At 39.5% G+C, this 9,278-nt stretch overlaps 1 protein-coding gene across 2 annotated transcripts; it reads right to left on the reverse strand.

Annotated features, from left to right (window-relative positions):
- Window positions 1–2,314: 2,314 nt before the first annotated feature.
- fgf7 (fibroblast growth factor 7) lies at window positions 2,315–9,045 on the reverse strand. Of its 2 annotated transcripts, none has more exons than XM_014968852.2 (4): window positions 8,735–9,045; window positions 7,790–8,205; window positions 4,195–4,301; window positions 2,315–4,104 (listed from the first exon to the last, which is right to left on the reverse strand). In XM_014968852.2, exons 2-4 carry the CDS (start codon window positions 8,073–8,075, stop codon window positions 3,895–3,897), a joined length of 603 nt encoding a protein of 200 aa, XP_014824338.1. In that variant the 5' UTR covers window positions 8,076–8,205; window positions 8,735–9,045; the 3' UTR covers window positions 2,315–3,894. The 2 variants fall into 2 exon arrangements, with proteins under 2 accessions (XP_014824338.1, XP_014824337.1); XM_014968851.2 differs by having other exon boundaries at window positions 7,790–8,427.
- Between the last annotated feature and the right edge of the window lie 233 nt (window positions 9,046–9,278).

Below are 9,278 nucleotides of genomic sequence, written 5' to 3' on the forward strand. Positions count from 1 at the left end.
ACGAGTCATTTAAAGCCAGACGGATTACTGACCAGTTTCGGTTATGGTAATTTTGCTAAGTACAAAGACATGTGTTACTTATTTGCCATGGACCTTTTCAGCTTTTAAAGAAATGACCCATGAGAGACAGTCGACTGAATGTAATCAACCATTTCTAGGATTTTATGAGTCCATGAAAGACTGTACTGTACTTTAAAATGAACATTAGTTTCGTGCAACTGGTGACACATAATGACAAATGCAACCCACCAGGGTAACCTAAGGGTGTTTAAGCACCTTATTAATCACAAAGGTTCTTCTATGTTTTGTTCATTGCTTAATTCACTGCCTCTGCTTGCCCGGGTTTCTCCCGTTGAGATCCTAGATTTGTTTTGCAAGGCAAACCTGGTCAAGATATTAACAACACAGTTCAAATATAAAGATCAGAGTTTACACCATTTAATTTGTGGATAGTTTTGTAGATGACAGCCAGTGTTTTGTTTTTTTGGGGAGGCTTTGCAGGAGTATTGCTTACTTGGGTAGTTTTCAGGGCCAATCTGGTCCCTGCATGCCAAAACAAAAGCTGTCGCTGAATTGTTGGTCTTAATTCCAACACTCCCTGTTTTTGATACTAATTAGCAGGATTGGATGGCCTATGAAGGTTTCTCTGGGAAGGGCATTTTTCAGGCCATAAAATTCAATTCGCACTGAAGCCATTTACAGTGAGTATGAAGTGCTGAGTGTAAACTCCTGGGGGCATTTCAGCTCCTTTAAGTCTCAGGTCAACGTAACCTGATCTTAGATAAAAGGGAGAAAATACATGGATTGATGGGCAGATGGATCTTCAAAAGTTAGATCTGCTGCATAAATACAGACATAACTTAGTAGAAAGTACAAATATCTGATCCAGTTCTCTGTCCTCATCCTATCTTCTGTTATGAGAGTACAGCAGTGATACTATTTCCCTCTGGTCTAAAGTTTGTTGGAGTCTCCTTGCAAAGGGGTGCAAACACAGAACACACTAGCAACAGATTTCCTTTGGGAAGGAAAGTTTTTATGGTCCTGAGATGTATCAAGTTCAGTTGTGTGTTCTCAACCTCACTCTCTGTTCGTCCTTATCCACCTTTTTTTTTTCTTTGTTTGTTTTTATGCTCCCCTCCTGTCGGGTGTTCCTGGCTCCGTTGTTAACAGCCAGACGCAGACCTCACTGTTTTTGTAGACATTGCCCATGTCTGCGCATGTAGCCTTTAATACGGGACACATGTGGTTTTCTGTGTTTATGCTTATACAAAAAAATGCAATCCTGCTGTTATGAAGCATCACAATTAAGAGTAAATCATTGTTATAGAACAGTTTTTCATCCTAAGAGGTTCATCAGATTGCACAGTAGCTTTTTTTTTTTTTTTTACATGCACAAAAATAAAGAATCACTCTGATTTCTTCATACTGGGTTTTGAAACAAGGTGACATCACCTACGTAGATTACGGAGAGATTTAGCCATTTTCACAGAGCTAATTGTTTGGTTTTGGTGTCAAAAATAAACAGCGTCTAATCATTAATGACGCAGAATGAAAACCGTGTAGACAAACTGTTAAACAATTCACGTTTATTCAGAGGTGGCTTCTTGAAGCAATACGTTTCACCGTGCTGTCCATTTATCTACTGCAGATCCAAATATTAAAGAGAGTTGCTATTTCAGGAAGAAAATGTCCAAATGCAATCGGCGCCTTTATGTCACACATTGCAGGTTGTAACAGTTTGCATCTGGTGTGCCTGTGCTGCATCCTTTCTGTTGGAGGGTTCTCGCTGTCGTTGGTCGGCTCCAGCCTCACGTCCTTCCTACTGGGAATTCACGGCCTTGAGCCTGAAATGTGTTTACGTTTTGAGCATGTTACAAATTATCTGCTAAGACTAACTTTGCGTGACTTGGCAGAAGCCCTCACCTTGCTCAGATGTTGTTTGGGTCAATCGTATTTCATGGGCTTGCTCTCTCAATTTCACTGTCTCCGTCTGACAGGGGTTTTCCAAGCCAGATGTGAACCCTGGCAAAACGTGCTCTCTGTGTCGGTGAGCATTTTTATTTTGTGGGGGGTTAGGGGGGAATCCACTCTTGTGTTTAAATAACTAAATGCATGTGTTGGCAGCCTGCCGGTAAGTCTGCAATATTATCTTTTACACCGACAAGACTCTACTTTTACTGTACATGAAGTAAACTTTGATGCATCTTCCATCATAAATTCATAATCGCACCCCTTGTGGTGCATTTCGTGTAGGTCTCTCTTATCAGATTGGATGAATCTGAATTATTTTGTCAGGATTCTCTAGGGACACAAGCATTTTCCCCCAAATTTATTTACAACATGCAAATAATCATCCAAAGAACAAAGGAAGCATTTAAATTTGATACATTGAGTTTGTTTTTACTGGTAATAGGTTTTATCAACAGGATAATGCAAAATCCAGAGTTAAAGAGTACATTAGGCTGCCGAACCGGGGTCATTTTACCATAACACTGAAATCACAGCAAATAATAGATCATCAGACCTCTTTGTTTATTAAGTATGACTATATCATAGTGGATATTACAGACATGCAAAAGCTGAGAATAAATACCACGTTTGTCTTTACTGTCTCATTAATAAACAGAATAAATAATGCTGAATGTCATCACAGTATATAACACACACCTCTGTCTTCAAGTTCCCCCAGAGCTTTCTAGTCTTAACGTCAGTTTAGTTTATGGCAGGATAAAGGCTCGGTTCATAAAGTTCACATGCAGTCTAACCCGAGCACAAGTGGCTGTGAAGACGTTCAAAGCAACATCTAACAGAGAGCTGAGTGTTTCCATTTCAGTTTGATGTCTTGTTGACAAGTCGACTTAAGAAGTTTCATAAGCGAAGGGATGTGAGTTTATTTTGAGGTTTATTATACCCTCTAGTGGAGGGGGAAAAAAAAGATGCGCATGTCGGCTTTGTACTAAGGAGGAAATTTGGGGGGCCGTAGGCGAGGAAGTGCTGCAACGCCATAGACAAAACTCTGGTAATATTTATTACATTACAGTATCAAATATTGAATCTCTGGGTATTTTTCCAGCTGGCACTCAGTACAACAGGAATGTCTGAAAAGGAACATAAAGAAAAACCCTTTCAAACAAATATCTTATCTTTTAATGTAGGGATTATTTTCACTTATTAAGATATTTGCTCTGTATATATATCTGGATGTCTGTTCAGCAGCAGCAAAAACCTTTCAGCGTTTTAAGATGAAATATGAAAAGAGAGTCAGTGAGCAGCTACAGTGTACTTGACCAGAGTCCATGCAGAAAATTACACACACACACACATGCACGCTCGCACACACGCACGCACGCACGCACGCACGCACATCTATCACAATAAGCTTGACTTGCTGTTCATATTTTCATTAACTACATGCACTATGTCAGCTCTGTATGAATGTATCTGGTGCAGTGGAAGGTAAAGACAAGCCCAGCTTGCTTCAGCACTTTTTGGTCAGACCAACTATCCCCTCTGAATAATTATTACATTTATTTTATTTTATTCTTTGATTAAATACGTCCCCCTCATCCGGCAGCTTGGTGGCAAATCATTTGTAAAGAATACAGTCCGGACTGCATGTAGAAGTGTGTGTGTTTTTTTATGGTTTGGTAAGAAAATACTTCTGTTTTAATACAATTTATACTATTTACTTCAAAATAACTTCAGTCCATGTTTGCAGTTTCAGTATCTTGTATGATGGAGACTGTCGTAGCTTATGATACATTCGTTTCTCAGTTATTAATACGACTGAACGTTAGGAGAGCGGAGAGTGATGCTTGTAATGAGACTACATGTGTCTGGTATGATATAAATGTGACCTGAGTCACACAGTCTGGGACAAAGTCTTAAGTTTCTTCACTCCACTCTCCTCTCCTCCTCCCAGCATTTCATCGGGATGAAGTGAGAAGCTACGCTTGCCTTCCTGGTCCTCTTCCCCTTCATTGGCCGCCCCCTCTGATTTAGCGCTATGAACATTTCCTTTTCAGTCCACTTTGCAGAGGAGTAAGCGTTGTAGTGGTTCTCTAGGAAGCCCTCTTTGAAGTCGCAGTTTTTATTGTAGGTCTTCTGCAATGACAATATATCAAACCTTTATTGCGACGTTTCAGAACTCTTCCTCCGCGACACGTCAGTTCAACACCGAATGAAATGCAATACCTTGGCTTGCAGATTCCCACCCTTGTTCATGCAGATGTAATACTGGCTCTTTACAGCTTTGATGGCCAGTGTGGGCCCCTCGGACACCGTTCTGATCTCCAGGATACCTGCCAGACAGCGAGGCAGTAAAGAAATGAGACACACTGCAGAAAAGATAAGGAACTGTCAACATCCATCTTTCACTCCAGCTCCACGCTGACCTCAACATTCATCTTCATTAGCAAAACAACATGGAGGTTCCTGCGATTAATCAGTCTGTGGTCTTTCTGGCTTAGTTCAAGTCTTGTTAACTTGCCTGGGTGGCCATTAGACAAACCACAACCTATGCCATTGCACATATGGGAGACAGATTAAGCTTCTCTCCCGTGAGATTGAGAAAACTGCCTCCTTGCATGTGCTTTGCACGCTACAGTTTAGCTCTGCTCTTCAAATCTGTTGCAAGGCAGAACATTTGTGCTCCGTTTTATTGTTTGTTTTGAGAAAATACATGTTGCCAATAAAAAAGTGCTCCAAGTAAGTTGTTTTAAATGAAGGAAATGAATGAAAGTCCTACTACTTTATCTACAATATCATCAGAGGTGGGTAGTAACGAGTTATATTTACTTCAGTATTTTTTTTTTTGGGGCGGGGGGAGTGCTTTTAGGAGTAGTTTTACTAGACTGTTATTTTTACTTTTACTTTGGTAATATTATCATGAAATATCTCTAGTCTTAATTGAGTAAAATCTCAAAATACTCTACCCATTGTGACTTGAAAACAAGCTTATTTTAACAAAAATATCCACTAGAAACACACCTACAGTTTTGGTTAAAGTAGGACATTGTGTTTATACACAAACTTTGTCTGCTGTGCAATTTGGAGGTCGACAGATTATATAATACACTGCATGAATTGTCACTGGAAGTTTTTTTCTTTTCTTTTTACCCTGTCCTGTATTTGTGTTACCTGCTGTAAGTTTCAGTGCTCCAGGTTTTATACTGAAAGAAATTGAGCTAGGAAAGTGTTTGAAATCTTGTTAAAATCCAACTAAAGATCCAGCCAAAATTTCCACATAACTATATTTTTGTCAATCTGACATAATTCTTAAAAATGAAATAATTTACGTTTTGATCAGTCACTCAGTATTTGAATAGCCTTCTTGGACAGCTCCTTTTTGCTTTTACTTGAGTAAAAATATGTCAAAGTAGTTCTACTCTAACAATTTGAGTATCATGTAAAACAATATATAAGCAGATGAAAGTCTGGGTAATGAATCTGTTGTATTAGACTTAAAGCTTGTCTGAATGCAGCAATATGTAGGGCTTACTATGTTGTTCTTCTCATTGACTCCAGCGAATGAATAAACCGTGAAATGAAATTCTCATCTTTTACATAAACACAAATTAATTTCATGAACAACAACAAGGTCCTGATGACAGAGTTTTGGTTACGTTAAAGCCTCAGTGTCACTTTCATTATTCTATGTAAAAAATATTATTTCTTTTGACAAGCAGATAGAGGAAAAAAAAAAAAAAAAAAAGGAAAACTCTTCTGAGGTTCTCCAGATTGACATTAAGCATGCATGCGTCTTTGCCAGATCACAAACAGATGGTAGCGTCCCGATCTGGAGATGTTGTTTGTGCTCTGCTTGCCCTTTTAATTTGTCCTTCTAATTGTGAGCATTGACTACTTTGCTCAAATTATTCTAACCCAGCCTGTCTGATCTGCTGATTGAACTCGTGATGATTAAAGGTACAGCTGACGCTGAATTCGTGTTATGTTAAACATTCATTTGCTCTTTTACAGTCATTTCATTTGGGAGGAACGGAACGGGACATGTTGTTGCTTTTAATGTTTGGTAATGTAATCCGCTGGCCAGCTAATGCCCTTTATCAGTTCCAGTCATTTGGTGCATCATGAAAAGATGCACATTTCCACAGACATGCATGCACACACACATTTAAGACATTCTGGCTCTGAAGCAGAGAGCCTCTCAGGCAATCACCAGCTTAAACAGATTTGCCATCACTTGCTGCCTTTGGCGAGGCAAACAATCTTGTGGGTAGAAACCCCAATCCTGATGTCTCTGAAGACTGCTGAAGCTCGGATTTGCCTTTGCCGCTAAGATTCCAGCAGACAGCCTTTCAAGAACAGGATATTGTAGAGGGGTTTTCTGAAATTATGTTGTTCTGTCACGCTGATACTGAAAGCACTTATATGTTCTAAAGCAAAAGGGAGCAAAATTTGTAACATTTTAACATCGGCTGCAATATTTTCTCGGTTAGTCCCATGTCTTTCAGGTCTTTCTACATTTCAGCTGGCAAATTTTGCATGTTTTTAATAGTATTGGTCAAACAAAAAGAAAAAAATGATAGCTGTGGCCATGCCTTGACACGGGCCTATTAGGGCAGTGACTTATTGCACATCTGAAAACACTAAATGCCTTCATTTCATGTCAAAATTTATAGAAGTAAATACATTTGTATGTACATTTCATTACAATTTATTTGCACATTTTCAGTAAAAAAAAAAAAAAAATTGTAGTAGTAGACATTTATCCTATAAAGAAATAGTTTTATAATTTGATGGCGGTATCACTTTCTGTACCAGCATGAAAAGCTCTGAAGATAAGTAAAAATATATATTTTAAACAATATAAATGATAATATAAGTAAAAAAAAAACTTCAAAGAGTAAATGAGATAAATGAGATAAAATATATTATATTATATTATATTATATTATATTATATTATATTATATATATTTTATGCAGCATAAAAGATAAGTTCAGTGGAAGTGGTTGGTTTTCTGGTCGATGTAATGCACAATCCCATAACAAGGTTTTTGTCTTATTTCAAGAAAAGAAGTCTAGCATTCTCTAAACTTAAAAAAAAAATTCCCAGCTAGTATCATCAAAAGACTGTTGATTAAAAATAAAAAAACAACATTTATTTGGCTCTTTGCGTGCAAGTCCCAGCCACATGTGGGTGTCTCAGATGTTCAGTCTTTCATTTCCAGTTGTTGTGCAATACATCTTTTCCATGAGGCATCTTCTTTTAAAGCCAACATTTTTCCCTCTGCCACACTGTCAGATAGGAGGAAACGATAACCACGCAAAACATCCTCACTGTGACTGCGAGTTTTAGTTGCATCCCTACACATAAACGTTGAAGAAAATGAATTTTCCGCCGCAGTGACTTGAACAGATAACCGTGTTAAACTGCTGCTATCAAAGCTGGCAAATTAAATGTGTCGGTCTTTAGTTGTGCTGGCAAGAGCTGAGTGAATCGGCAAACGTTTTTGTTTCAAGGTGGTTGAGTTTGAGATTTTAGTTGTAGTATGTTTTTACTTTTCTTCATTACAGCCAGAATTTGACTTTCACTTGCTTCAGTTTATTTCTGTCCTTTGTAATAACAACACTACACATTACATCTCCTTATTGTTTCTTTCAAACCGGCCAAGCAAAGTACTAAACCTTCAAAATATTAAATCTTAAGAGAAAAACATGCCTGAGATGATCTTCACTCGCATTCAAAACGACATTTTCTGCATGTAATAAAAAAACAGAAAAACCTGTAATTAGCCCAAGCAATTAAAACAAGACCACATCCTTACTGTAGCAGTTGGTAGGATCTTGAGTTCCCGTAATGTTGCCCGAGTCATCAATCGTGAGGAACCACTGCGTGCCGCTGAACAGCTGTCGAATGCGCACATCTCCTCCCTCCATGTAATCATAGTTCCTGGTGTGGCGCTCGTGTTTAGAGCAGTTCATGATGGCAACACGTTGCTCGGGGGTGCAGTCACTGTAGACCACACACACGCTGCCAAGCAAAAAGATCGCGTGCAGGTAGAGTCCTGAGAGCAGACTTTGAAGGTTCCATGTCAGCATCCATTTGCGCATTATAATGCAATGCTGTGGGGATCAATGAGGAACATGCTGAGACGCGAGCTCAAGAGCTGAGCGCTGTTCCTCAACCCAGCGACCTCCTGACCCCTGCCTTGTATCTTTCAGGTCTGTGTTTCAGGGACTCCTAGAGGGATGGGAGGAAGACTTTGTGAGGTTGGGTTGAGTTCAAAGGTGAGAAGTCTTGTGAAAACCCCCCACCCCCAAAAAACAAAAAGATGGCAGAATGGGGACTTTCTAGGTTTGTGAGTCCATATATAAAGAGTTCGTCAATCGCTTGATCCCCTTGAGATGATAGTCCAACAAACAATGGAATAATCCAGATTAGGGATGGCTGTACTGGTTGTCACTGTAAAAAAAAGATTGATTCGCAAGATGTCTTATCACATAGGTGTTGAATAATGCAAATAGATGAATAAATATTCAAACACTTGTGTTTTAAAGTGGTATATCTCTATACTATAGTACAAATAGCCTCTTACAAAAACGTCTTTTAAATAGTAAATCAGAATTTTGCCAGTGATTTTCTTCCTTTTCACGAGTCATGCCTCCAACAGAGTAAAATAATACTTCAGATTGCTTCACAACTATAAAGTCTCTCCTCTTTCGGCAAGAGGAGAGACTGAACAAACAATATCTGTGGATCGTCAACTTACATGCGTTCTGAAGCGATGAGGGACGTTGTCAGACGCGTGCTGCTTTTCAGCACCAGTGATGAGACTCCTCAGGTCTGAAGCTGCAGTTAAACCCAGGTAAACCTGGTTCAGTGATGCAATAAAGCCAAGCAAGAGGTGAGAACCGCTGTCAGTCCTCATCTAGGCTTCCCTGCTTCTGGCAAAGCTGACTCTGTGCATCCTCCGTCGTGCACCCTGCTTAGATAAATGCCTGCTGCTGACCTCACTTGAGAGCAATTAGATCCCAACCAGTCAGCTGTCCATGGCTCAGATGCAGTGGAGAAACACCCTCTCTCTGGCGCACGCTGCCACTCGCCCACCAGACATGAGAGGGAGCTATAAACGCTCGAAAACACCACTCTCTGCTCTGCACACGAGCTCCAGAGTGCTGTAAAAACACGGCCACGCACACCCAGTCGTGGGGTGTTTTCCACAACTTCCCTTAGCAATGTTCTAAACGGCTTTTTGTGTTGCATATCATAAATCTGACTCACTTTCACTCAAAGGACAGCTTAGATATTTACTC

Source organism: Poecilia mexicana, unplaced genomic scaffold (genome assembly GCF_051168715.1).
Source record: "Poecilia mexicana isolate PSO_F unplaced genomic scaffold, ASM5116871v1 scaffold_3, whole genome shotgun sequence".
Taxonomy (NCBI): domain Eukaryota; kingdom Metazoa; phylum Chordata; class Actinopteri; order Cyprinodontiformes; family Poeciliidae; genus Poecilia; species Poecilia mexicana.

Excerpts from the sequence above, each read along its gene's own strand:
- fgf7 (XM_014968852.2), bottom strand. The coding sequence starts at position 8,075 with ATGCGCAAATGGATGCTGACATGGAACCTTCAAAGTCTGCTCTCAGGA. Across the intron at positions 4,302-7,789 it reads AGATCCTACCAACTGCTACA|GTATCCTGGAGATCAGAACG; the intron begins GTAAGGATGTGG and ends GCTGTCTGGCAG. Across the intron at positions 4,105-4,194 it reads GTGGGAATCTGCAAGCCAAG|AAGACCTACAATAAAAACTG; the intron begins GTATTGCATTTC and ends TTGTCATTGCAG.